Genomic DNA, 27,375 nt, shown 5'->3' on the forward strand with positions numbered 1-27,375 from the left:
GGGCACTCGGAAGTGGGTCAGGAGGCCCGGGGAAGGGCTGCTCGGCGGGTGTGGGCGGTCAGGGTGCGGGGCGGGGCCCGGCCTGTCTCCCCGGCTGCCTGGGAACCGCCGGGCAGGGTGCGGGCAGCCCCGGGCCCAGCTGGTCCTGCACCGGCTCGGCTGCGGGCTGGTCGCCTTTGCGCCACGCGGCACAGTGACGTGGTTAGGAGCGGGCCCAGGAGTCAGCCCGCCAGCCCTTCCCGCTCTCGACCCAGGGGGCCCTCGCCTCTCTGCACCTCCACTTTCCCCTCTGGAAGTGGGGAGAGTGGGTGGTTAGTGAGGTGGGGAGGCGCTCAGTGACCTCACAGGGGAGGGGAGATCAGGCCGTGCTGCTGTCTCGAGTCCCGGGAAGGCAGTGGCACAGCCGAGCGAGCTGCTGGCTCCCCCTTGTTTTGAGATGGATGGAGGGAAAGTGCCCCTGGGCGGGGCGGGGGGGGGGGCGGGCGCAGACCAGGTCCCCCTGGGTCTCACTTGCTTGCCTGTGACACGAAGAGGCTGGCTTTCCTGACGTCCTGGCTCCCTTCACGCTCCAGCGACTTCCCATTTCAATTTGAAACATGTTTCTTACGGCTAAATTTATTCTAATTATTGAAACACTTCATTGTTTGAACTTACAAACTCATGGAATTTAAACCTGGGTACCAGCTGTAAAGAAAATACAAAAGGAAAGCAGTAACGGCTCAGGAAAGAGAAAAATGATATTTGTTAACTGATACTAAATGAGGAGAAAGTATTTATAAAAAACACGTAACTGCGCGTATGTGCTCAGTAAACATAGTTGGAGAGCAGTTTCGAAAATAGTTTAAATCTGATTTTGGTGACTTGACAATTAAAAACTCTCTCTTTTCCTCGACTTCAGTGTGCGAGGAAGGGACATTTCCTGGGCTCGCCTCTGTCAGCAGAGCAGTCCTCTGGTGTCTCCTGTTGTTTACAAAGCCCTTTCGTGGGTACGCGTGTGTAGACGTGTTTACTGTTATTCATTGTTACAGCTTCTGTGTACAATGTGTACGGAAGACACAGTGTTTAGGGCACTGGTTACATTGTTTCCGAGTCGCGCGCCTCAGATGTAGTTACGTTTGGGGGTTCTTTCCCCATAACCTGGACAGAGGCGGTCACTGGGGCTTTTCCTCTCAAACTTGGGGCTCAAGTGCTAGAAACCTGGAGTTTCAGATAGACCTGGAGCAGGGCTCGCACTGTTTCCGTCACGGGGTTGCCAGCCGCAAGCACGTTCACACAGAACTCGGCTCCTCGCGGTCCTGCGCCCGCTGGACGGAGCCGTCGGCTCTCACTGAGCGCGGCACCAGCAGCACCACTGGGGTCCCCGGTTCCTGGTGGTGACGGGACTGCCCTCCCGCGGCCCACCGCCACTTCCTTCCTCGCCCCGATGGTGGGGCGGGTCACGCAGGCCCTGGGAGCAGACCAGAGCCCCCTCCTCGGAGTCTTGGTTGCGGGGCCTGTGCTGCCGGTCGCGGCGACCGACCTGAGAGCCGGCTGCCGGCCGCGGCCCTGTCCTCCACGCACCCGGGAGTGATGGGTGGATTTCCGAGTGGAGAGTGGACGCTCCCTCCGCTGCAGGCGGGCCTGCTGGGCGAGTTAAATGGAGCAGAGACAGGAGAGCAGGGCAGGCCCAGTGGGGGTGGGTCCCAACGGCAGCCTGGGTCCAAGGGAAAGGCTGTGCTCAGGAACTTCCTGCCTCTCCTCCCTCCTCCCCCCTCCCCCTCCCTCCTCCCTCCTCCCCCTCTCCCCTCCCCCCTCCCCCCTCCCCCTCCCTCCTCCCTCTCCCCCCTCCCCCCTCCCCCTCCCTCCTCCCTCCTCCCTCCTCCCTCCTCCTCCTCCCTCCTCCCCCCTCCCCCCTCCCTCCTCCCCCTCCCTCCTCCCCCCTCCCTCCTCCCTCCTCCCCCCTCCCTCCCCCCTCCCCCCTCCCCCCTCCCACTTCCGGGCCGAGCTCCGGGAGAGGATGCAGCCACCAGTGTCTGAAGGCAGCTTTTCTCTAGCGAGCAGCTTGCTACAGAAATGCGCTCAGGATCTGCGTGTGATGTGCTTGCTTCTTGCTGAGGGCTCCTCCTGACGCCCGTGCCCGGGTTTCAGTCACTGAAAACGCACTAGATTGGCTGCTGACGTCTGAGGAGAGCGTGGGGCGGCCGGACACTGGGGACGTGGACGTGCTTCTCTCTGTTCCTCACCCAACTCCTGCGCACACGCCTCGCCCTGTGCTGCCCTCTCCCTCCCAGCAGCACGTGGTGGGTCTCCCTGGTGGACGTGCAGGGAGCTGGGTACACAGGCCTCTGTGGAGGCGAGGGATCTGTCATGCTGCCCCCCGCACCCCCCCCCCCCCCCCAGGCTGCTCAGGCCTTTCTTAGAGACAAACCTCACTTGCAGGTCATTTATTGGCGTCAACAGCGTTGCCTTTGGGACCGGATCTGCCTTACACGTTGGGTTTGCTCACCCTCGCGATGTCTCCAGGCCGATGTCCTTCCTCATGCTGTTGTCACAGGGCGTCGTTGCATGTGGGTGTGGACACGTGAGCCACGCTTCATACCAGCTGAAGCCAGAGCGTTTCTAACTGTGCAGGGCGCCCCTCCACCAGCAGCCTCGTGCTGGGAGCAGCAGTGGCCGTGGGCTCCCCCAGCCGGGCGCCCTCGTTAGGAAGGTGCTACGGCCCAAGGCCGGCATTCTCAGAGGGGCGCCCTGCTCTCATACGGCCCAAGGCCGGCATTCTCAGAGGGGTGCCCTGCTCTCATACGGCCCAAGGCCGGCATTCTCAGAGGGGCGCCCTGCTCTCATACGGCCCAAGGCCGGCATTCTCAGAGGGGCGCCCTGCTCTCATACGGCCCAAGGCCGGCATTCTCAGAGGGGCGCCCTGCTCTCATACGGCCCAAGGCCGGCATTCTCAGAGGGGTGCCCTGCTCTCATACGGCCCAAGGCCGGCATTCTCAGAGGGGTGCCCTGCTCTCATACGGCCCAAGGCCGGCATTCTCAGTTTGCCTGGTGACCGTCCTTCACTTACTGACGTCGCTCTTCCCCACGACATAAGGCAGCACATGCCCACCCCCCAGTGTGTTCTGCAGGCACCTTCCCTGGGGATTACGGGAGCCTGGTAGCTCTGAGAGAAGACACAGTCCCCCATCTGCGTTCCCCCCCACCCGCGGGCCCCCACCCGGGCCTCTGGCAGACAAAGGAGATGACCTTTGAGTTGACCTCGAGAGAGGTCACTGGGGTGAAAGGAAACCCGCTCCATCCCTCCGCGGCGTCCCTGACGTCCCCCTGTGCGGCCTCCTCAACTCACGTTAGCCATGTGTCTGCTGTCCCGTTGGTCTCACACAGTGTGTGCTGCCCGTGGAGGCGTGCCCGTGGGTTGGCGTGGCCGCTGACATGCTGCGGGTGCCTGGCCGGGTTCCGTGTTTCTTCCCGCGGGGCCCGGAGACCGGCCCTGGTCTCGGGAAAACTTGCAGGAAGCCGAGGGCGGTGTGCGTGCTGCCGGCGGTCCCTGCGGCCACGGTGATGCGAGCAGCAAGGGAGGAGGCAGGAGAGTGCGGTGAGGACCTTCTCCTACGGGCGAGGGTTCAGGCCCCGCCCTCAACGACAGCGCGATCCCGTGTCGGGTCCTGGAACGGACTGTCTTCTGTGAGTCTTCCTGGCCTTCCGTGTGGGGACGGTCCCTGGGTGGACGTTCTGCTCAGCCCCGTGGTCAGCGCCGTCACGTCCAGCCCCGGCTGCAGCCCGGGATGCCGGGGCCGAGGGATGAACGAGTGGCTGCGGGTCCTGCAGGCCCAGGTTCCTCTTGTCAGGCCTGACCCCCCCTCGGAGGCGGAGGCGCGGGTTCCCGGGAGAGCAGGGGCAGTGGGAGGGAGCTTGTCCAAGGAGAGGATGGTCGGCCCATGTCCCGGGCTGGAAGGCAGGCGGCAGACGTCTGCACACGGGCGGTGTGTGGGTGCCCGTGTTGGAGCGGGTGCTCCCTTAGGGGTGACAGGTGCCCCTGGAGGGGACAGAGCGGGACAGAGCGGGGGCGGGGACCCACAGGGGAGCCAGGGCTGGTGCAGCAGGCAGCCTCGGGCTGGACGGGTTGGGTGTCTTGAGCAGGAAGGTGGCAGAAGCCCCGAGGCTGGGAGGTGGGAAGGAGGGTTCGCGTGAAGTAGTGAGCGCGCTCCTGAAACCCTGATGCAGGAGGGGCTGGCCCGGGCGCCGGGGAGCAGCCTGTGATGGCGTTTCCATGGTTACTAAATGCTCCATAGCAGTTTTCTCTGAGTTCATCATGGTAGCTGATGCTGTAACAAAACATTCATTCATTCAACAAATTGAGGAAGTGTTGGCTACGTGCCAGGCCCCGGGTACCGGCGATGACAGAGGAACTCGCGCTCTCGTGGGGACCGCGTTGTGACCGAAGCGTGTGCTGGCGTGCTCGGGGCGCATGGGGGGGCTTCCGTCGGCCCTGCCGGTGCCCCTGCCTGAGGCCGTCCTCGGCCCACACGCTCAGGGCTCTCTGTCCAGCCCTCCTGTGGCCCCTGCCTTCTCCACCTCTTCCATCGTCACTGCGGAGTGCTGTCCCGGCTCCGTTCTGACGGGGTCAGCGTGGGCCGCCTGTGCCGGTCGGACGGATGCCGAAGGCACGGTGTGGCGGCCCCGGGCAGCTGCCCTGTGCGGGCCTTCGTGCTGACAGCGGGGTCTGTGCTGGAGGGGCGTGTGGCCGGCTTCCTCGTGTCCCGGTGAGGGCGCTGGCCGTCTCCCAGCTGCGGCGCGTCCGTGATCGGCAGCGAGAGGTGACGCGGACGCGGGCAGTTGGCGTTGGTCTCGTCGCCTCGGGAGCGGTGACTCGGTATTGCCTGTGGCCACGGACAAGCCAGGCCCCTGCCCCGGGGACGTTGGCCATCTCGTGTCTGAGCAGCGAATGGTGGGAAAGCCGCTGCGCACAGCGGCTCCGCTCCCGGTGAGCGCTGGGCCCGCGGCGAAGTGCGTGACGAGGAGGGCCCTGGGGACGGGCAGAGCTGACCCCCGTCGCCGGCTCGTGTTCCCGATTCGCGTGGACTTCCCAGCTCAGCTGCCCCTGCGCCTTCAGCACGAGCTGCCACGGCTCCGCTCCCCCAGGCCCGGGCGGAGCCCACATCCTGCCCAGGTGCCTGTTCTTCATGCTTCTGCGGGGGTTCCGGTGCACCCCAGACGGCGAGGCCGGTCCAAGGAGCCTGGATGTGGGTGCCAGCCCCTCCCATTCTCCCCATCACAGCTGGCCCCTTCCCTGCCCCCTTGCTCCCAGCGGATGTGGCTGTGGTTCTGCCGCTCCCCTCGGGCACAGAGTCATCTTTCCCATTGGCCACAGGGAAGTCGCAGCTTCTCCCTGCAGCTTCCCGAGAACTAGTGGTGGGTACCGAGTTGTCAGGGCCTCCGGAAGCTCATCCACGTCTTCCAGGTCTCTCTGGCCTGCAGCCTCCTCCAGCCTGTGTTCAGTGAGTGCGGACGGGCCAGGGCTGTCAGAGGGAGGACAGGAAATGGGAGATGGAGACGGCGGGCGGGAGCGGGGGCGGGGGGGGGGGGGGCGGTCCATGGGAGGGGGGAGCTCCCTCTCCCAGCTCTGCTCTGCGAGGGCAGGGACAGGAGTCAGGGCTCATGGCGCCCTCAGGGGCCGCCCAGCCAGTGGGGGCACTTGAGGCCTTTAGAACAGGGTGCGCCTGCCCATGGGGTGGAGGACGACCCCCAGACGGAGTTAGAGGGGCCGGGTCGAGTGGGGGGGCTGGAGGCAGCGTCTGTTGACAGCTGCTCCTAGGAAGGGGTGACCCTGAACCTGAGTGGGGACGTGGGCCTGCAGGGTCTCAAACCACGAGAGCCGCCTCAGGAGGGCCCGGCGGGTCCTCTTTGTCATGTTTTGCTTCTGTAACTAATCACCTCACGTTTTTCTAGTTAGAGCCTCACGCGAGGGTAAGTTTGCGTTGATTTTGGAGAGAGAAGAGAAACGGGGGGGGGGGAGAAACAGAGCGGGGGAGAGAGAGAGAAACGGAGAGGAGGGGGAGAAACAGAGAGAGAGAGAGGATGGATGTGAGAGAGAAACATCGACGGGTCGCCTTTCGCACAGGCCCTGACCGGGGACCCGCAGCCTGGGGTGTGCTGACCGGGACTCGAACCCACAGCCTCTGGGTGCGCCGGATGGTGATCCAGCTGAGGGAGTACCGGCGACGGCTGAATTCATGTTGATTAATTGCCAGCTTTGTTTCTGTTTCCCAACTTGGAGGTTTGAGGTCAGCACCAGCCGAAGGACAGTGACTGAGCCGAGGTTACTCTAGGTCAGTGGTCGGCAAACTCATTAGTAACAGAGCGGCAAACCGCGGCTGACCACTGCTCTAGGTCGAGAGGATGTTCACACGCACGCTCGTGAAAACAGCTGTTGTGTGACAGCAGCAGTAAGGCGATGCGCTCTGTATTTAAAGGGGTCACTTGCCCCCTTCATCGCGCTGTGCCTTCACAACGGAATTCACTGAAACTAGGACGTGGGGTGATGGGGCCTTGAAGCGCACACCAGGCCGAGTCAGAAGTCAAAGCTGCCGGTTTACAGTAAACCCGTCCGTCTGGTGCTCCGCAGTCACGGCTGTGGGCCCAGGGGAAGCAATGGGCACAGCTAAGAACACCTCGGGGCCCCGGGAGCGAGGGCGGCGGGGCCCCGGGAGCGAGGACGGGGCGCAGGAGGCAGCGCCCACAGCGTTGAGGACAGCTCAGGTCAGCGCCCACGTGCGCTTCCTTCCCTTCCATCCTCGGGGGAAGGGCGCCACCTAGCGAGGGAAGGTTGCTGTCCTCCCTCCCTCTGGACCCAGTGCACTCTGCATTCTTGCATCCAGGCGTGCGCTGTCGTGCATGCCACACGTGCCAGAGCAGTTGGCTCCCTCCTGGGCCCTCCCAGGGGTCAGCCAGGCGACAGGTGTCTTAGGGGGAGTTTGCGTCTCCAAACCAGTCGTGCCGACAGCATCGGAGCAGAAGCGTGAGCCGGCACCTTGCCCGCCGAAAGCCGCCCCCCCACACACACACACACCTGCTCCAGGTGTCCTGTTGCTTGGGGAGCAGGCACGGGGAGCCCAGCGGGGCGCAGTCACTCCAGGACCTGGAGGGGTGGAGCACAGGACACTGGTCAGGATCTCCTGGGACGCTGTCCACACAGCTGGGCCACAGGTCATCTGGGAGGCTCCTGGGTCGCAGACCCCAAACCTGCTTGCAGGACCCATGGGCGCTTTGGGAGTTCTTGATGAGACGATGGTGGATCGGAGAGGTGAGCACTGAGCCCTGGCGAGTACACGTGGTTTTAGGGGGAATTTCACGAGGCCTGAGCGGCAGTTTACCGGCACACGTGCGGAGTTTGGCGTGTTCGGCTTACTTCGGCGTTGGGCTCCGTCGCTCCCGCCTCCCCTCGTTCGTCAGGTCGAGCGTGAGGCCGGTTGTACGTCGGTCGATTGATCTCCACGTGCGACAGGGGCCCCTTCCACGCTCTGGGGCTCTCCTCGGGGCGTCCAGACTTTTTAAGAGAAAACGGCGTGTCAGGGTGGGTTTGGCCGATGTCTGTCTTCACCGCAGACCTGAGTCCTTGGCAGAGGGAGTGGCTTGGCAGGGACAGGTCTTGGTGACACGGCGGGGCCTCTGCTGGTGCCCTCCTCTCAGGATGGGCTGCACCGGCTGTCAGCCTCCCCGGTGGTTCCCGGCGCCTTCGCGCTGAGGAGGCCGAGAGGTCTGTGTTGAGACGCACGATGGCCACGTGGGTTTCTTCTCCGGTTTTCTCCCGACGCACGCTGGCCAGCTGAGCCAGGGGGGCGCTGGGGAGGGTCCGGGCAGGTGTCTGCAGCCTGCCCCGCCCCTGGCTGCAGGGCGGGCGCGTCGCCTTGCCCGCGTGGGTGGAGGGAGTGTGAGCCCGCCCCCATGTTTATGTGCCACTCGGCTCGCTCGTACACATCCCAGCCTTGGGCTTGCCAAGTAGCACCAAGGGGGGTTCCTGAAAGGAAGCACACATTTAGCAAATACTGCAACAAACGGCATCCTTTTCCTCGCTCACGCACATCCCCTCTGTGTTCGGAGGTTAGGGAAGGGCTGCTCACACGCCGTTTTTCCGAAGGTTCCTGAGGCTCCTTGGCGAGTACCAGAGACACACGAAGGAAGGGTAAGCCTCGGGGATTTTAGCTCCGAACATCGAAGAGCACAGACGCCCTGGAGGTGGCGGCCCCGGAAGCAGGTCACTGAGCTGGGGCCCCGGGGCTGCTTGCTGGCGTCGCAGCCTTTCTGGAAAGGGTTGGGTTCGAGGAGCAGCACTCCGGACGGCTGGCGGCTTCGGCCCGTTGGGCCTGCTGGGCCTCCTCTTCCTGTCGCTAAGGTGTCATCGGGTTTGTGACATGGCACCTCCTACAAACCCACAAAACCAGCGTCCAGTCCCGACCGCTTTTACTTGTCGCGCACCATTCCCCTCGGATCTCGGTCCCTAACTGTGACGCGTCGGTGAGTTCACGGAGCTCGACCATCGCACACCTGGCCACACGCTGGTCGTCTGATGTGGGTTTACGCCGACGGCGAGGTGTGTCCGTGACTGCTGTTGAGGAAGTAGTTTTCTCACTGCGGGCTGCTCATCTGGGAACTTGGTTTCCTTCGCCCCTGCCTGGGTCTGCCTGCTCTTCTCTGAGACCTGTGTGGGCGTGGCTGACCCTGGCGCGTCCTGGTCATCCCTGCATTGCTCCCCTTGGCTGTGTATGTGGTGGTCCCGAGTCCCCTCTTCCTCCGGCAGGTCTTGGCATCGCCCTGCCCAGCCGCTCACACACCTGCCCCCACGGCTGCTTGTGAACTCGCCTGCCTCCCAGCCGTCGGTGCCCAGGGTCAGTCACACTGTGTGGAGGGTGGTTTTACATCCACCTGTGAGCGCACTTGGGTTTATGGGGAGTCTCAGCGCCACTGAGGAGGGCTCTCCTCGAGCTGCATCCTGGGCACACGCACAGCCTGCAGGCGAGGCTGTGATGGAGCCGCCGCGATGCCTGGGTTGGGGGGTACAGGGGGGCGGGGCTGCTGCTGGATGTTCCTTGGGGGCCCAGGGTGTCTGGTGTCGGTTTAGCTGGTCTCAGGCAGGAGCACAGCCTGAGTGTGGTGTCCACGCCAGTTTCAGCTCGTCCGCCGGGCGGTCCGCCGCGCCCTTGGCCTCCCGTCAGCGCCGAGACACTGATGCCCGTTGAGTGACTCCTGGACGCTGAGGTCAGGGGAGGTGCCTTTTCCCCACCAGAGTCCTGAGGAGAATTAACAAAAATGCGGTTCGTGAGGGAAGGCAACATGGACTCTTCTTCCTTAGTCCGTGTCTGCTCGGTCACCGCATCCGTGTCCTTGTTGGCAGCTCGCCGTGGTTTATGTCCGTCTGACCGCTGTCAGCCGTGTCTGAGTCTGTAGCGCGCACACTGAGTTCTCACCACCGCGGGGCTGCTTTACATGTCCGCACACATCCCTGCACGCGTGAGGCGTGTGCCGTGAGCAGTTGGTCTGCGCGGCTCTCTGTCTGGAGGGCGGTCTGCAGCCGCCGCCTCGGTGGTCTGACGCGGCCCAGTGACTCCCGCCTCCTGTGAACTTCCTGTGGTTGTGTCTGCACAGCGACTGCTGAGCGCTGGACCGTGCGCTCATTCAGGAGCAGGAACGTCTTTCGAACGTTTCCTGTTTCTTGGAATTCTTTCTACGCCCCAGAGGGACAGGCCAGTGATGGGTTAAACGGCTGCGTGTTGCCCCGCGTGCTGAGTACACATGGGCCCGGCCTTATCCGCAGGACTCGGCGATGGGAAGTGACAGCCGCCACTCTGACTCGAGCCCACCGGCTTCGGTCCGGGTCCCGCCGCCCCCAGCTGTGTCCCTGCCACGACCCCCGGCCCCGGCAGTGCTGCCTGGGGGGCTGCTGGGAGGGAGAAGTGCGTGCCCCCGTGCCCATCACCCGATCCCTTAGACACGCCGTGTCCCTCTCGCCACTGACTGTTGACGAACGGTGGTCCCAAGCTGGGGACGAACCATTAAGAAACACAGTGGTTAGCGTGGACGCGTAGGGTTCTGCTGGGGCGCGTCGGAGTTTCCCTGGGTGAGGCCGGCGAGCAGGATGGGTGAGGGCGTGCTACCAGGCAGCCCTGGCACCGGTGCCTGTACACTGCGCAGCCATCGAGCAGGACGTGGGCCACGGTGATGTGCACGCACCCTCAGTGCCCGGGGGCAGCCGTGACCATTTTAGTTACGTGTCTGTGGAAAGCATAAACTGTTGCTTTACTTGTTCTCACCGGTTATTTCTCACCTGTCAACTTCGGCCCCGCCCACCGCAGGCCGGAGATGGAGAGCAAGGACACGCTGCGGGGGCTGCACAGGATGGAGGACCGGCCGGAGGAGCGCGTGATCCGCGAGAGGCTGAAGGCCACCTGCATGCCCGCCTGGCGGCACGAGTGGCTGGAGCGCAGGAGCCGCAGGGGCCCCGTGGTGAGTGGGCCGCAGGGCGGGGGGAAGTGGCATCGGCGGTGCCCCGGGAGCCGGTGTGGCTTCAGCCCAGGTGCACAGGCGGTTTGCTTGCTCTTGTAGCTGCTGAGAACCCACAGCTCACCCTGCTCGCTGAGCCCCGGGCCCGGGCTGGTGGGTGGGAGCCCGGAGTGGGAGCCTGCCGGCCGGAATGCTTGGACAGCACTGCCCCCTACTGCCAGCACCTAAAATCCTTGGAGTTACACTGGTCTCAGAACTTTAAAAAAAGCAATCTTTCAAGTTTTCTTCTGATGCTTTATCTCTAAGGTGGGATCCAAGGGTCTTAATTCCAGAAATCTTTCAGGAAACCAGGAAAAGTGGAGTAGACCCGGGTTTGAGGTGCATTAAAAGGGTGCCCAGGTTGGGGGCCTCAGTTCGGAGGCGCCATGGCTTTCTCTCTAAGGTGCAGGCGGGCCTCAGCGACGTGGCGGGTCGGTCCCAACCACCCCGCGGAGCAGCCGTGATCTTTCTGCGGGGCCGGTGTCGCCTTCGTTTGTAAAAAGCGCATCTGTGAAGCGCAGGAAAGGCACGCGCAGCAGAACGGGACAGGCCCGCCTCTGAGATCTGTGAGATGCGCTGCTTCCGCCTCGTGGAGGGCGCAGGGTCCCAGTGTCAGTGACCCAGGCCCAGTGCACACCACGGCGTCTGCTCCTTCTTCATGAGCAGATGTCATTGGAGATGCGTGTGTGTGCGGGTGTGTGGGTGTCGGGGGCAGGGAAGTGGCTAGAATCATGCAAGTTACCGAGCAAACCATTCATTTGGTACCAGAACCGCCTCCACCGCAGCCCTGCCCAGTGACGAAGTAGCCTGGATTCACCCCATGTGCCTGTTTAACTTTAAACATGAATAACAGTAAGAATTCACTCCTCGGTCACACGGGCCGCATCGCAGATGCTCTGGCCAGTGGACAGAGGAGAGGAGCGGGCGGCCGGCTGGGCCGGGACTGTCCTGAGGCCGCAGGGTCGGCGCGCGCTCGCGGCTGGGCCGGTCTGAAAGCCCAGGTGTGGGAACAGCCGGTTTGGTAAAATGCATCCCCTTCAGAGACTGAGCCCTCGGCTCCTCGCCCGAGCTGCCGGCTGTAATGAGACCTTGCCCCAAACCAGCACAAACAGCTCCCTAGGAACCAGTCGGAATAGTTGATTCTTCCAGTTACGCCCAGGGGCCTTTTCCAGTCCTGCGTGTGTCAGTGCAGGTGGAAAGGAAAGCACCTGCTTCGGCCGGTTGAGTGAATTCCCTGTGGAAGCTGTAGAGCTTACGTTTCCCATCGATTCTGAATGCTGCGTGATCAGCGTGTAGTGACGGAACACCGGATTCCGGAAGGACGTGTGGTAGCGTGTTAACCAGTGAGCAAGCCTGCGGGACTGACATCTGTCGGGGGACATCGGGCCTCCGTGGTTGAGGTCGTGCTGATGAAAGCGGATGAGCTGCCCGTCCAGTGTGTGCAGTGAACCTCACTGGGTTCATTTCTGAGTCTGTTACGTTCAGGTTTACTTCCTACGTTTCTAAGTAATCGGAACGTTGGCGTTTCGTTTAGGTGGTGAAGCCGATCCCTGTTAAAGGAGATGGGTCTGAAGTGAACAACGTGGCCGCTGAGCCACACGGAGAGGCCCAGGCGAGCGCGTGCCCCGCTCCCAAAGGCCGCCGCAGCCCGTCCCCCGGCAGCGCTCCGGCCGGGCGCCCCGTGAAGGCCGAGTCCCCAGGAGTGAGGAGGAAGCGAGCGTCCCCGGTGCCGGTAAGTTTAGCAAACGTGCTGTTTCTGTGACCCTCACACTCGTGTGTAACAGACCGCCCGCCCGCCCGCCTGGGAGAGCGGTGGGGCGCAGGTGCGTTGAACATGGATTCTGTCCCGTTACGTCAAACATGGAGGTATTTCTTCAGAACGTAACGTGCCACGTGGCCGGCTGACACGACATGTTGGGGTAGTGTTTCTTTGGAGAAGTAAGCCGTTTTCCTAACACGCCGATGCTGTGAAGTTTCAGAGCGGGAGGACCACGCCTCCGCGCAGAGCCCCGTCCCCCGACGGCTTCTCGCCATACAGCCCCGAGGAGACCAGCCGCCGGGTGAACAAGGTGATGCGGGCCCGGCTCTACCTGCTGCAGCAGATCGGCCCCAACTCCTTCCTGATCGGAGGCGACAGCCCGGACAACAAGTACCGCGTGTTCATCGGGCCGCAGGTTGGTCCCGCGTGGTCTTTATTCCGACCGCCCCCGGCTCAGGTTTACGCACGGCCGCTTTTAGTGAACGAACGCGCGAGTTTAAAATACATTTGGGCTAATACACATTTTTTTGTTGTTTTTTAATCTTCGCCCAAGGGTATTTTTCCCATCGATTTTAGAGAGAGAGGAAAGGGGGGGAGAAACATTGATGTAAGGGAGAGACATCCTTGGTTGCCTCCCGCACAAACGCTGACCGGGGCTGAGGATCAAACCTGCAGTTCATATGCGTAACCCGTGGACACAGACAATAGGGTGCTGAAGGCGGGGGCGAGGGGGAGGTGCGTGGCGTCCGGGGACAGGCTGGAAAGGTCAAAGGGATAAAAAAAGGGACATATATAATACTTTCAACAATAAAGAATTGTTTTTTTAAAAAAGCTGTAACCCAAGTACGTGCCCTTGACCGGGAATCAAACCCAAGACTCTCTGGTGGCGGGCCAATGCTCTGACCCCGGAGTGCACCAGCTAGGGCGGGCTAATACCTGTTTGTAAGGCATTTTTACATTTTTTACTCTGGACTTAATGTTCTTTAGAGTACAAATTGGTTCCATTTAATAAATTTACCAGAAATCAGAGATTAATTTATGGAGATGGCTGTAGACTTTCTTGCATATTAATTAGTAGAAACTTGAGGACAATAAACGTGGAGATGCTTTCTAAGACTCAGCACTTCCCCGTGTCCCGCAGAACTGCAGCTGCGGGCGTGGCGCCTTCTGCATCCACCTGCTGTTCGTCATGCTCCGCGTGTTTCAGCTGGAACCTTCCGACCCAATGTTGTGGAGGAAAACTTTAAAGAATTTTGAGGTAATTTTAAATAAACGCTTTAGAGTAAAACTGTCAGCAAATTTTTGATATATTTCTAAAAATTTTCCGTGAGCTCTCAATTTAAGCTGTCATCGAGTAGGTTCCGGGCTATAAATAGTTCTCTTACAATCCGCTGATGAATTCGTCTTCCAGTCTGAAAACCAGTCAACACTGCCGGCTTCAGTGACGCTGTCCGTGGGAAGCTGTGTGTGTTCTCCGTTCTGAAGCTCTTAGGTGGCTTCATGAAAAGCTTTGAGACAGAACACAAATAATCCAACCTCTAGGACTGTTCCTGTGTATATTATGGCACAAATATCATTGTTATTATCTCCTCAATGGTAGGTTGAGAGTTTGTTCCAGAAATATCACAGCAGGCGTAGCTCGAGGATCAAAGCTCCCTCTCGTAGCACCATCCAGAAGTTTGTGTCCCGCATGTCCAGCTCCCACACGCTGTCCTCGCCGAGCGCGGCCACGGCCAGTGCGGAGAGCAGGTGGGTACTGTTCAGACACTGAGACCCGTACTTTTCTTCTTTAAAAAGAAAGTTTTAATCTGAGAAATGCACAGACCGGCAGAGACGGCTACGTCTCACGGTGTTACGATGGGAAATTGGGAACAGCTGGAACACCCAGAGAGCATGGTTAAGCACACTCGTGTTCTGAGTCGTCTGTGCAGCCGTTAAAATTACACTTTTGAAGAATATTGAACAGCATGAAACAGAGTCCAGGTTCTAATACTATAATGCCTGAATCCCGTTTTTGTAAGGGAAAGGTGTTAAAGGTGCACAACGGTCGGAATGAGTAAAAGCTGTACTGGTTATCAGTAGGTGGTGTTATCAGGTGACGCTTTTACGTGTTAAATACCTCGGGCTTTGAGGGCGGGGAGCCTTGCCCATGCTGCTCAGCTCTGCCCTTGTAGCTGAAGGAGCCACAGATGACCTGTGCGTGAACGGGTGTGACTCTGTTCCAATAAAACTTTATTGACAACCTGGCCACAGGCTAGTTCTAGTCCCTGCCCTCTGCTCAGATGATTTCACAAGCCACTCGGCACGTCATGAAGGTCCCGAGAACCTCTCGCTGGCTGCAGCGCCCGCGGGTCGTGGTGGCCGCCCGCTCCCCAGCAGGGTCTGAGGGCTGCCTTCTGTGTCAGGACCAGGGCATGTCGCAGCCCAATCCATGTGTCTGTCAGATTATTTGCCCCCAAAGGACAAAATGGCATCATTAAATTCAGTATGCTCTGTACTTTTCTCAGGGTTATTGGCATCTTGATTGCCTTTTCATCCGCCCATTTTACTAGTGAGTTATTAGTATTTTTCTTACTGATTTTTAAAAGCACTTTGTATATTAGGAATATCCATATATACATACAATATAATTCAGTATACACAATAAAGTGGCAATTTTGCCACAAATGGTATCATCCTATACAAGTTTGAATTCTGTCATACTATCTGCTTTCTTTTCTTTTAATTTTTTGCTGAAAGCATTACAGATGTTCCCCCGCCGTTTCCCCCGCTGACCCCTCCGCCCACTCCCTCCCTCCCGGGCCTCCGCTGCTCTGAGTCTGTCCGTGGCGAGGCCAATGTGCATGCGAGTTCTTTGGTCAGTCTTTGTCCCCGCCTGCCCTCTGAGATCCCGCAGTCTGTCCCACGCTTCCGTGTCTGGATCTACTTTGTCCCTCAGTTTATTTTGCTCATTAGGTTCTACATATGAGGGAGACGATGTGATACTTGCCTTTCTCTGACTGTCTCACTCAGAAATCTGCTTTCATCACCATAGAGTTCCGCGGTATCTTCCCTGGCTGCTGTCGGTGGGCCCTGGTCCTTTGTAAAGGCGCCATGGTGCCTGCTGGTGGCTGTGCCGCTCGCCTCCCACCGGGGGTCTGAGGACCTGCCTTTCTTAACCGCTGGGTGTTCGTCGGGTCGGCTTGTCCCGTCGTGCTGAGTAACACGGCAGGGACATCCTCAGGCGTGTGTTGTCTCTCCTCCTTCACGACATGTCCCTGGAAGTCCAGGGGGAAGGGGTGTGCGTTGAAGATGTGTTTCTAGGCGCGATGGGCCGTTCACACACCCAGCAGAGGTGTGAGGTGGCCTTCACCCTGGGGTGCGGACTGCTGAGCCCCCGCAGCCTGGAGGTGTGGGCGTGCAGTCACAGCAGTTGGTTTATTCAGAAGGTGCCAGGCAGGATTTCGGGTGACTTATCTCTAAAGCTGTAGTCCTACATGGCATTCATAGCCAGGAAAGCTCGCTCACACCCACAGCCTGCAGCTGCGCGTGCGTGAGTCTGAGGACGGGAGAGGACAGAAGAAAGCCATTGCGCGGGGGCGGGCACACAGGTGCTGCCAGCGGGAACTCCTCGGTCACCCTCTGCGGCCACGTGCCTGTGGCGCAGGCTCAGCCCCCTCGCCCAGCTGACGCTGCCCTCTCGCCCCTGCCCTCGCCCCTGCAGCCTCAAGGACGAGGAGGAGCAGCTGTGCCCCATCTGCCTGCTGGGCATGCTGGACGAGGAGAGCCTGACCGTGTGTGAGGACGGCTGCCGCAACAAGCTGCACCACCACTGCATGTCCATCTGTAGGTGGCGCCACCGCCCTCCCTCCCGTGACCTGTCCACGTGACCTCCCTCTCCCCCGCTGACTGTGGTTAGGGCACCTGCCAGGTTTTCAGCGGCCTGGAGGTTAGGTCCGTCGTAGATGAGCTGTGGCAGTGAAGAGATGTAGTCCCGCGTGAGGGCCACACGGAGGGAGTGCGGAGAGGAAGCGCAGCTATGATCTGGAAGGCGCACACGCAGGGGCGGGGGCACGGACAGATCACAGACCCACCTCAGCGGGGTGGGAAGGACGGGCCAGGGCACTGAGTGGTTTGAAACAGCAGCAAAGCCCGTGTGATCACTAACGACATGGCGCCTCCCTGCTGCCTTGCCTGCTTTCGGGTCAGTGCTCCATCACGTTGTCCTCCGAGGTCCCCTCCGTCCGTGCACCCTGTCCTAGCCGCTGCACAGTCACTACGGGTAATGACGAATAATAAGGTACGTTTTTTCCAGGGGCAGAGGAATGTCGAAGAAATAGGGAGCCTTTGATCTGTCCCCTCTGCAGGTCTAAGTGGCGGTCCCACGATTTCTACAGGTGAGTTCCAGGGAATGGCTGGGTGCGTCAGATGAAAACGGCAGTGTTCTCCTGGTTATTTGCATCTGTCGGTTATCTTAGCAAGTTGTTGCTTTTTCTCTTAGTCACGAGCTGTCAAGCCCCGTGGATTCCCCGTCCTCCCTGCGGACGGCCCCGCAGCCCCCAGCGCAGCCTCCACTGGTGGGACCGCAGCACAGGGGCCAGGAAAGCAGCTCCGGCCTCACACACTACGGGGCTCAGCACATCCCCGCTGCCTACAGAGACCTGGCTGAGCCCTGGGTCCAGGTGAGCTCGCGCGTCTCCCCGGTGCTGGTCCGTTAGGAAGGGCTTGCTCTGTGCCCTGGAGACATCCAGTCCCCTGGGTGATGGGGCCGTGCGCTTCAGGGGGGTCAGCTTCAGCGTCTCCGAAACTCCTGTCTGACAAGAGACGGACGGCTGTCCAGGCCAGGCAGCAGCCTTCAGGGCCCTCCTGCCAGCGCTCAGTCCACCCGCTGGGCTCGTCCCGGTCCGTCCTTGTGCCATTGGAACTCGGCTCCTCCCTCCGTGCCGCCCGCTGCAGCCGGTGCTTTGCTGCCGAGTGTGGGAGCCGAGGCGGCATCTCTCGTCTTGGCCATTTTTTAGGAAGGCCTCCTTCCTCCACCTTCTCAGCCGACGGATGCTTTTTGTCCGCAGTCGTCGGAATTTCAGTCGCTTGGCTGTTCAGTCCGTTACGTTTAAATAGAATTCAAAGCAGACGGTGTCTTCAGGAGAGAGGAGTGGGATGTTTTCGATGACCTGTTGTTTCCTGCTCTTACATGTGTACACAGGCACAGCACCTCATCACGCCTGTACACCATTAGGATTTCCTTCCTTTTTCGTTGCACATCCTGCAGCTTTTGACTTCTCTGTTCTCAGCGTGTTAGCAACCTCATACGAGTCTAAAGGACATTTGCAGCCTTAGTGAACGTATCTTCTTTCTTCTGCCTGGTTCATGCATGGCATGTGCATAGGCCCTCGCCTGCCCCTTCCTGAGTCCTCAGGAGAGCTCTGGCGTCGACACGGAGATACGGGCGATGCCAGGCCGTGGTCTGGTTTGTTTTGCGGAAGCTCTGGGTTGGACGAGGCTGTATGTTCCCCGTTTCTTAGGAAGAAGATCCCGGGAGACAGAACTAGGGCTTAGCCATACGCTAACACGCAGCCGCAGAATCAGTTCCCTATTTCTAGTCGATTTGTTCGCTTTTATGTCGCTTTATAACAAACACACAGGTAAATACGTCATTTGTTTTCCCCAGAATTGTCTCTTCATCTCTGATATTTAGAAATTGTCCGTGTAAGTTATCTAGGTGTGAAGTTTGCCTGTAGCTGATTGGCCATCATCTCGAGACCGGGTCCCCTTCCTGCCGGGTTCCCGGTGGCTTCACGGGTGGTGACACACACGTTCATGCAGGCGCCACATCCCCCTCAGCTGGATTGAACACGAACTTTCCTTTCGTCTTGACTTTTCACTCACTGGTTACAGGCCGCCTGTTCAGTCTAGTTTATCTAACTGGCATACAGACGGAATTCAAGTAAAAGCCTGCGCCTCACCAGTCACCTGTGGGGCGAGGCCCTCCTCCTACCACCCCTGGTGCCTTTCTGGAGGTGGCTTGTCTTGATCTTGCTTGTTTTTCTCTGTAAACTCCCACAGCGCAATCACAGAGCTGGGGTCTGCCCGGCCGTGTTGCTGTGTCAGCAGAGGAGCGCAGAAATAAGTGTGACACACGCGTGTGCCCATCCACTCACTGGAGGTCACTCCTGAGTTCACCGAGGCTGATAATTACAGTTCAGCTTGAGGCTAAAATTCCTTCTTACGATTTTTTAATTGATTTCGAGGGGGGCGGGGAGAGAGAGAGAGAGAGATCAATCAATTATCTCCCGCTTGAGCCTCTCAGTGCACAGGACGATGCTCCGACCGGCTGAGCCCGCCCGGCAGGGTCCTTCTTACGGTTTGTAAGTGGCTGCACATATGTGAAATTGTGGGGTGCAGGAAAGGGTTAAGAAATGCCCAATCTCCCGGCCGGTGTGGCTCAGTGGTTGGACGTCAACCTATGAACCGGGAGGTCAGGGTTCAATTCCCGGTCAGGGCACAGGCCCAGGTTGCAGGCTCGATCCCCAGTGTGGGACATGCAAGAGACAGCCGATCCGTGATTCTCTGTCATCATTGATGTTTCTGTCTCTCCCTCTCCTTCTCCCTTCTATGAAACCAGTAAAGATATTTTTTAAGAAAAGAAATGCCCAATTTATCAATTAAAAACAGCATTTAAAAAATTACAGCAGCATGACTCTATTCCTCCCTCCCTCTCCCTTCCTCTATGAAGTTTGAAGCACACATGTGTGTACACACGTGTAGGAAGAGATGCCAGTTTCCTGGGTAATGAGAGGAGACTCGGCCGCTCCTTTCTCCCCCTGAGGCTCTGTGTTTGCTTGCAGGTGTTTGGGACGGAGCTCGTCGGCTGCTTGTTTTCTAGAAACTGGAACGTCCGCGAGATGGCTCTGCGGCGACTCTCCCACGACGTCAGCGGGGCGCTGCTGCTGGCCCACGGGGAGAGCACCGGGCACTCGGGGGGCGGGGGCCGGAGCAGCCCGGGGGCCGGGGCCAGCAGCGCGCCCTCCCCGCCCGCGGGCGACGTGGTGGGGGCCTGCTGCAGCGTGCTGTCCATGGTCTGCGCCGACCCTGTCTACAAAGTGTACGTTGCTGCTTTAGTAAGTAGCTTCCCTCCCTAACCACGCGTCGGGGCGGGGGGCTGGTTTTCGATGGTTTCTAGGTAGCATTTTTAAGACCCAGTAGCACATCACCTTTTAAGTGGGGACAATCCCAGTTTTGTTTTCATTCCGTAACCCAGGAAATGGCCATTTCTAACCCCTCCACCGGGCTCCCGTTACCCTGCTGGGGCTTTCCCGCAGACCGCTCCCTCTCCTCCGAGCAGCCACGTCTCGCTGTCCACAGCTTTACCTTCCCTTACTTCACACGCGACCCAGCTGGCAGGACTTGGTGGGGTGCCAGCAGAGTGACCGGTTACGAGTTAAATGCGTACGAGTAGCCATTGAGGGGACAGGCTTAGTGAGCACTGTGGACTCGGGGGTTCTCACAGACGAGGTCCCGTGCCCTAGACCACGGCCGCCTTGTTTTCCTGGCTCACGCCGTGAGAGGTCTCCGTGCGTGGGTGTCACGGCGAGGCCGCGTGGATCTGGGAGGCTGGTCTGACCTTCCCTTCAGGGTGAGAGCAGGTTGGGCGCAGGTTCTCGGCCTCAGCACTGCGGAGCCACGGAGCTCTTCGCTGGGGGCAGGGCCGTCCTGTGCGGGCAGGATGCTCAGCCGCACCCCTGGCCTCCACCCACGGTCCTGCGAGCGCCCTCTCCGCCCCCTCCGGACACCGGGGGTCTGCTGCAGTCCCGAGGTCACGGTGCCCCCAGTGCAGAACCACTGCGGCAGGAGCTTTCCTGCCCAGTTTGGTTTGAAAACTCATGTTTTCCTGCTCCCACTGGCGGTCTCTTCCTGACCCTCCTCGGCCACTGTGCCCAAGGCTCTCTCTCCGGTGGAGCACTGCCCGCGGAGGTTCCGAACCTGCATTTGGGGCCGGAATTGAGTGGCCTCGTGCGTTAGCCTCCACATGGGACACGGGAATGAGCAGCTAGTTACTGGGCTGGCCTGGGCAGTCTGGACTGTGGCCAAGTGGCAGAGACCACGGCTCCGTCCTGGGGTGCCACCTGCTGGTGTGGTGCAGGGCTCCCAGACCAGCTCTCCCACCTGTGACAGCGAAGTCACCGCCGGATTTGGAGTAGAAACCCCTAAGCGTAGTGCGGAGCGCAGCATAGAGCGCTGAGCACAGACGAGCCACGGCTCTGCCTGGAGCATCACTTCGCTATCCCGGCTCAGAGACGGTCGGGTATCTGTTGCGTTCGCAGCATGTCCTGGCGCATGTCCGTGGCAGGTGGGCAGGGCTGTGAAAAGTTCCTTGAGGAAGGAGCCGTGTTCACTTAAAACCGGGGAACACAGTCACATGGGCTCGCTGGGTCCGCAGGGGCAGGGCCGGGGCTTCGATGCTGTAGCCATCGGGAGTCAGTCTGTACGATCAGGGGCGGAGCATCACTTCCCAGTGGGTCTCCCAGGCGTTTCCCATGGCCTCTGAAGGCCCAGCACAGCGCAGAAGACAGACCTGTGTTCCTGGCCCAACTTCTGGCCTCTTCCCACTGACCCCGCACGAACCTCAGGCACCCGTGACGCTCAGCCCACGCCTGCCCGGCTGGCTCTTCCCGGTCAGCTGTGTCCCGAGTGGCTGGGAGCTGCGGGCGTGCAGGGCCGTGGACTGCCCTGTGCTGATCCTCGAGGGGGCCGTGTGTCCGCTCAGTGAGCCAGGGACTCCTGGCCGGGAACCTCCCGCCTCCCCCTCCCACATGCAGCATCGTGCCACTTCTCCGTCACCGGGACTGTCCCCTCAAAAATGACACTCGCCCATGAAACCACAGCGCATGCGCAGACCTGAGCAAGGCCACGTTGCCGACAGCCGTCACAGCCCACGCCGTGCCCGCAGCGTCCTGAGCCGCCCGGCGCTGTCAGCTGTGGCTCGGTTCCTCCTGCTTTGGCCAGGGAGCTCCCTCAGGGTGGCTCCTTCTTTTTTTTATCTTTTTTTTTTTTTATCTTTTTTTGACTTTCCACTTTGAAACTGATCAGACTTTAAAAAGGTGCAGAAATGGCTCAGAGCTCCTTCCTGCCGTGGACTCTGTAGTTGTTATTTTATGGTTGTCGTCTGTCCCTGTCACCACTCGTTCTGCTTCTCACGTGGCCTCAGAGGAGCGCGGTGTCCCTGACGTTCCTCAGACGTAGTTGACCTGACCTTCCGTTCCTCCTCAGAAAACCCTGCGGGCCATGCTCGTGTACACGCCCTGCCACAGCCTGGCCGAGAGGATCAAGCTGCAGAGGCTTCTGCGGCCGGTCGTGGACACCATCCTGGTCAAGTGCGCGGACGCCAACAGGTAAGGCCGCCCGATGGGCCAGGCTCGCCCGGGGAAGGTCCGAGGCATGTGACTCAGTGAGGCTCTGGGGACCGGGCGGAGTCACAGCTGCCAGAGCTCGCTGTGGGGTTCCCTGTAGAGACATTCCCGTCTGAAGTCCCGCTGGTAGGGACACCGCGGTGTACATAGCACAGGTGTGACCTCATCTCAGGGACCAGTGAAGTCACTGCACCTGCCTCGCCTTGCTTTCAGGACCCCCACAGAAACCCTTCCTGTGTAATGAACCCTTACTGTAATGATGACAGTTCACTCTAATTCCGTCAAGTAGCCCCACCCCCAGTCCTGTCTGTCCCTGCGTTATCCTTGAACATGGACAAGGAATGGGAACAGCCCTAACGGGCAGAGATCCACGCAGGAGGGCGGTGGGGACGGCCCAGGTGAGCCCGGCGGCGCTTGTCCGACGCGGTTCCTTCCCGTTGAGTGGGGAAGGCCTCGCTGAGCAGCATGGCTAGGAGCTGGTGTTGAGCGGCCCCATCTCCCCGTGTCCCCCAGACCTCCGTGTTGTGAGCACTGACTGTCCCGAGTCCGCTGTCCATAGAGGTCTCAGAACCAGGTGCTGGCCCCGCCCGTCGCCCCTGCTCACAGCCACAGACGGCACGTATGCGAGGTGTTCTCGTTGCTCAGAGAGAACACACATCTGAAAGCCGGGGCGAGCGAACAGCTTGTGAAGTGCATAGGAAATCATGTCGATGTCAACATGGGAGCAGGCATTTTCTGACTCCACTGCTTCTGTGGCACGGATGCTGTTGTCCGCTTCCTGCCATTCTAAAGTCAGGCTGCCTGCCTGGCCGCTTGAGTGAACCTCGTAAGAAACACTGTGAGGCGCTTCAGTTCTGTTTTAACGAGATGTGAGCGTGAGGACACGCCCTTTACCGTATCTGCTGGCTGCTCAAGCGGCTCTGCTGTCAGCCCGGGAGGTCCTGGGGGCGACACGGAGTGGGGTGAACTGCGAGCGTGTTACGTACAGTGACGTGAACGCAGGCTCTGAGGGGAGGGGGCACGGTCCTGGGAGCCTCCCCTTCTCCCGAGGCCGTGCCTCCTGCTCCCTCCGTGTCTCACCCAAGCCCGTCTGACGCCTGTCGTTGCAGCCGCACCAGCCAGCTGTCCGTGTCCACGCTGCTGGAGCTGTGCAGAGGCCAGGCGGGGGAGCTGGCGGTCGGCAGAGAAATCCTTAAAGCTGGTAACAACTCTTCCCTTCACCTCGGCACGTGTTAGCATGGCCCTTCCAAGCTGTCGAATCCCCTCACCTCTGTTGGGCAGTTACGGGATTTCTAGTGATTTTGGAACTTGAGTCCCTCAGCTCCCGTTAGAAATAGAACGTGAACCGAAGAGAGGAGTTCTTAAACGAGGATGACCAGGGCACTGGGCTGTGCCACTGGATCGCGCTTTGTTTTGTTTTAATGTCCTGTGTTCCAGTCACTCACTCTTACTTCCCTTCGCAGGGCCCATCGGGGTTGGCGGTGTGGACTACGTCGTAAACTGTATTCTTGGGAACCAGGTGGAGTTGAACAACTGGCAGGAGCTGCTGGGCCGCCTCTGCCTGGTGGACCGGCTGCTGCTGGAGTTCCCCGCCGAGTTCTACCCGCACACCGTCGGCACCGAGGCGGCCCCCGCCGAGCCCGTGGAAGTCAGGTAATCTCTCCGGGGGGTGCCTGTCCTGTGCCTCCCCGCCGCGCCCACACCCGCCCCAAGGACGCGGTCTTGATGCACGGGACTGAGAAATCAGAGGAACATGTAGGTTACTAATGTTTGACTAACAACCGAAGTCCAGGCTGGTTACTTAAAAACGTCTAGACCTTGATTATATTTTTGCAATGCACACGCATAATCATTGCCATCTCTTTGTTTGCCTGTGTGGGCTGACGCGTGCTTTCTGCAGGTATAAGAAGCTGCTGTCCCTGCTGGCCTTCGCCCTGCAGTCCATCGACCACGCCCACGCGGTGGTCGGGAAGCTCGCGCGCAGGGTCTACCTGAGTTCGGCGAGGATGGTCACCGCGGTGCCCGCCGTGTTTGTGAAGCTGTTAGAGATGCTGAGTGCTTCCAGCTCCACCCACTTCGCCCGGATGCGCCGCCGCCTGATGGCGATCGCAGAAGAGGTGGACATCGCCGAGGCCGTCCAGCGGGGCCTCGAGGACGCCTGGGACGGCCGACGTGATGGCTTCCCGCAGGCGCCGGCCCCTGAGAGCCATCCAGAGGCCCCAGGGAACAGCCCTCGGCAGGGCCCAGACCACGCGGAGAAAACTGGAAGAGGACTGCCCCCTGCGAGGCTGAGCGCCAGCTCGGAGGACGTCTCTGGTCGGCCGGCCAGCACTGCCCTGGGGCCTCCTAGCTCAGCAATGACGGAGCAGCCAAAGCCAGCGGTGCACGCGAAGGGCAGGCCCCTCAGCCAGTGTCTGAGCTCCTCTCCCCTGTCCCCTCCCTCCCAGCCAGTGCTCCCGCCCTCGTCCACCCCAGCTTCGTTGGCCCAGACCGCACCAGCGGGCCCCGGGGACTCCTCCAAGCACAGACCTCAGGGATTCGTTCCCTACAACATACCTTCCGCATCGCCTCCGCCACAGCGCAAGTTTTCCCTGCAGATCCAGAGAAACTTCTCTGAAAACAGAGACTCGGACAAGCTCTCCCCCATCTTCACGCAGTCCCGGCCCCTGCCCGGTAGTAGTATACACAGGCCCATGCCCTCTCGGCCCTCCCCTGGCAGCCCCGGGAGACAGGCTGACGCCGCGACAGGCAGCATGACCCTGGACCTGCACGCGGCCTCCGAGGGCGGCGACAGCTTCAGCAGCGGCAGCAGCGCCGTGATCCCCAGTGAGGAGACAGTGTTCACCCCGGTGGAGGACAAAAGCCGGCTGGACGCCAGCACCGAGCTCAGCTCCAGCATCGAGGACCTGCTCGAAGCGTCCATGCCCTCCGCTGACACCACAGTGACTTTTAAGTCAGAGGTGGCCGTCCTCTCTCCTGAAAAGGACGAAAGTGATGATACCTACAAAGATGACGTGAGTCATAATCAGAAGTGCAAAGAGAAGATGGAGGCTGAGGAGGAGGAAGCTTTGGCGATCGCCATGGCGATGTCGGCCTCTCAGGACGCCCTCCCCGTGGTGCCTCAGCTGCAGGTGGAGAACGGAGAGGACGTCATCATCATCCAGCAGGACGTAAGTACGCCCCTGGGAGGCTGGGCGTCCTCGGACCACGGGCGATAAACCCGGTTCAGACAAGCTCATCGCTAGAAGCGGGTCTTGCGTGTGGAATTAGCATTTATGTCGCTCTGGGAACAGATAGGTCCTTGCCTGTTTCAGGGGCGTTTCTGTGGACACTGCATGGCGCCCAGCACTGTCCACCCAGGAGCGGCTCAGAGGTGGCTCGGGAAGCCAGACCGAACGGGATGGTGTTGGCCAGGCTCACGGCCAGGCTTCCCCTTAACAGTAAAGAGCTGCTTTCCTTTCTGCACAGACGCCCGAGACCCTCCCAGGACACACCAAAGCGAAGCTGCCGTACCGGGAGGACGCGGACTGGCTGAAGGGCCAGCAGATCGGCCTCGGGGCCTTCTCCTCCTGCTACCAGGCTCAGGACGTGGGGACCGGGACCTTAATGGCCGTGAAACAGGTAAGCAGCTAGTGAGGGTGGACATGACGAAGGCGGTCACGGTGGAGCATGAGCGACTAAGAATGATGTGTCCTGTGAGCATGTGCTTCGTTCTCTACGTTTTCAGAGACCTGAGGGTCAGAGTAGACGTTGCCACGGCCGTGAGCTCTGCTGCGGTTGGAGCAGGGTTGTGGGAGACGCACTCCAGGGCCACCGCCGGCCGGGCCGCTGCCGTGCTTGTCACACCCAAAGCAGCAAGGCCAGGGTGCAGGTGTCCTGGGCTCGGGGCTCACTCTCCATAGCGAGCATGCGGGTCCACATGAGAAGACTGCAAAGCTTCCACTTTAAATCATGGGGCTTTTCTCGCTTTCACTCTGTCTTCAGACAGTTTGGGAAGATGGGTTATATTCCTTTTGGGGGTCATTTTCCTTCTATTTAAAAGAGTTTTTGGTACAGTATCTACACTGCACCCATGAGCATAAATGCCATTTGCTATTAATATAGAAGCTAATTTGCATTTGTCCACTTAGATCAGATTGTTAGTGAGAACCGTAAATAGAAGCTCAGCAGAGCGAAAATTCTGTCAACGTGCTTACTGCAACAGGTGACGTATGTCAGAAACACGTCGTCGGAGCAGGAAGAAGTGGTGGAGGCGCTGAGGGAGGAGATCAGAATGATGAGCCACCTGAACCACCCGAACATCATCAGGATGCTGGGAGCCACCTGCGAGAAAAGCAATTACAACCTCTTCATCGAATGGATGGCAGGTGTGTTCATGTCCTAACTCATGAACATCGTACACAGGTTTAACTTTCTGCTTGATATTTAGGAAAAACGTTTTAATGAACACTGGTTTTTACTAAATAGTTTACACAAATCACCTCTAATGTAGTATGACAGGCTGCAAATATTTGTGTTGTCTTTCACTTAAACTTAAATGAAACATTCATTACCCCTACCTTTTAAACTTTTTCAGTGTTTCTTTTAAAATGATTGTGTACACTGTTTTATAGGGATAATTTTTTTGAAACCTGGTAGATACAGAATCCATATTTTCCCAGGTAGCCTTCGTTAATTGGACAGGTTTAGGAGATGATTTAACATGACAGTGTGAAACTAAAATCGATTAATGTGCACCTTGGAAATTTTAGTCCAGGTAAACTAGCACTGGAGCATCACGTTGAACCTTGTCATCCACGTCAGCAAATGAAGACCATGTTCCATCTTGTATTACGCAGTGTACATAGTAAAACAGAGACTTAGGATGGAATCAGTAGATAAGTGTTTGGTTTAACTCCTTAGACCTTTTGTGTTCGGAGAGTGTATATCTATTTACAAATCAGCCCTTCTTTTTAATTGAAGTACACTTGACATACAGTATGTGGACAGGTGTACAACATAGTCATTCAACATTTACATACTTTTCAATGAGATCACCACACCAAGTTTAGTAACCATCTGTCACCATACAAAATTAAGATATTGTTGACGATTGTTCCTATCCTATACACTACATCCCTGTGACTTATTTTATAACTGTAAGTTTATACCTCTTATTTCCCTTCACCTTTTCTAAACATCCTCCCACCACCCTCTCCTCTGACAACCATCAGCTTATTCTGTCTGTCTATGAGTCTATTTCTGTTTTGTTTGCTCATTTACTTTGTTCTTTAGATTCCACATGTAAGTGAAATCATATGGTGTTTGTCTTTCTCTGACGCATTTCACTTATTCTGCTGTCACAAATGGCGAATTTTCATTTTTTATGACTGAGTAATATTTCATTATCTGTATATACAACATCTTTAGCCACTCGTCTATCATTGGACACCTAGGTTGCTTCCATATCTTAGGTATTGTTAATAGTGCTACAGTGAACATAGGGGTACATATATCTTTTCAAATTAGTACTTTCTTCTTTAGATAAAAGAAATTGCTGGATCATATGTAATTTTATTTATTCATGTATTTATTTTGGAGGAAACTCCACACTTTTCCACAGTGGCTGCAGCAGTCTGCATTCCCACCAACAGTGCACAGGGGGTTGCCTTTCCTCCACATCCTCACCAACACTTACTGTTTGTTGTCGTTCTGATAACCATTCTGACAGGTGTA

At 58.8% G+C, this 27,375-nt stretch overlaps 1 protein-coding gene across 3 annotated transcripts in view; it reads left to right on the forward strand.

Annotated features, from left to right (window-relative positions):
* The window catches only part of MAP3K1 (mitogen-activated protein kinase kinase kinase 1), a gene marked incomplete at its 5' end in the record, with an annotated part of 45,050 nt that overhangs the window by 9,097 nt on the left and 8,578 nt on the right, over positions 1-27,375 (forward strand). For 2 of the 3 annotated variants that reach the window (XR_013961258.1, XM_080681428.1), the window contains 15 exons: positions 10,329-10,479; positions 12,050-12,247; positions 12,495-12,689; positions 13,416-13,532; positions 13,875-14,023; positions 15,978-16,099; positions 16,569-16,650; positions 16,755-16,935; positions 19,099-19,371; positions 21,521-21,642; positions 22,770-22,861; positions 23,124-23,313; positions 23,561-24,830; positions 25,129-25,281; positions 25,865-26,027. Coding sequence is in view for 2 of the 3 variants with exons in the window: in XM_080681428.1 (XP_080537554.1) it covers positions 10,329-10,479; positions 12,050-12,247; positions 12,495-12,689; positions 13,416-13,532; positions 13,875-14,023; positions 15,978-16,099; positions 16,569-16,650; positions 16,755-16,935; positions 19,099-19,371; positions 21,521-21,642; positions 22,770-22,861; positions 23,124-23,313; positions 23,561-24,830; positions 25,129-25,281; positions 25,865-26,027 (3,458 nt within the window). Of the gene's footprint in view, positions 1-10,328; positions 10,480-12,049; positions 12,248-12,488; positions 12,690-13,415; positions 13,533-13,874; positions 14,024-15,977; positions 16,100-16,568; positions 16,651-16,754; positions 16,936-19,098; positions 19,372-21,520; positions 21,643-22,769; positions 22,862-23,123; positions 23,314-23,560; positions 24,831-25,128; positions 25,282-25,864; positions 26,028-27,375 lie in introns of all 3 variants that reach the window. The other variant, XM_080681429.1, reaches the window with a different exon arrangement.

Source organism: Plecotus auritus, assembly GCF_963455305.1.
Source record: "Plecotus auritus genome assembly, chromosome: 7".
In the NCBI taxonomy this organism is placed as follows: Eukaryota; Metazoa; Chordata; class Mammalia; order Chiroptera; family Vespertilionidae; genus Plecotus; species Plecotus auritus.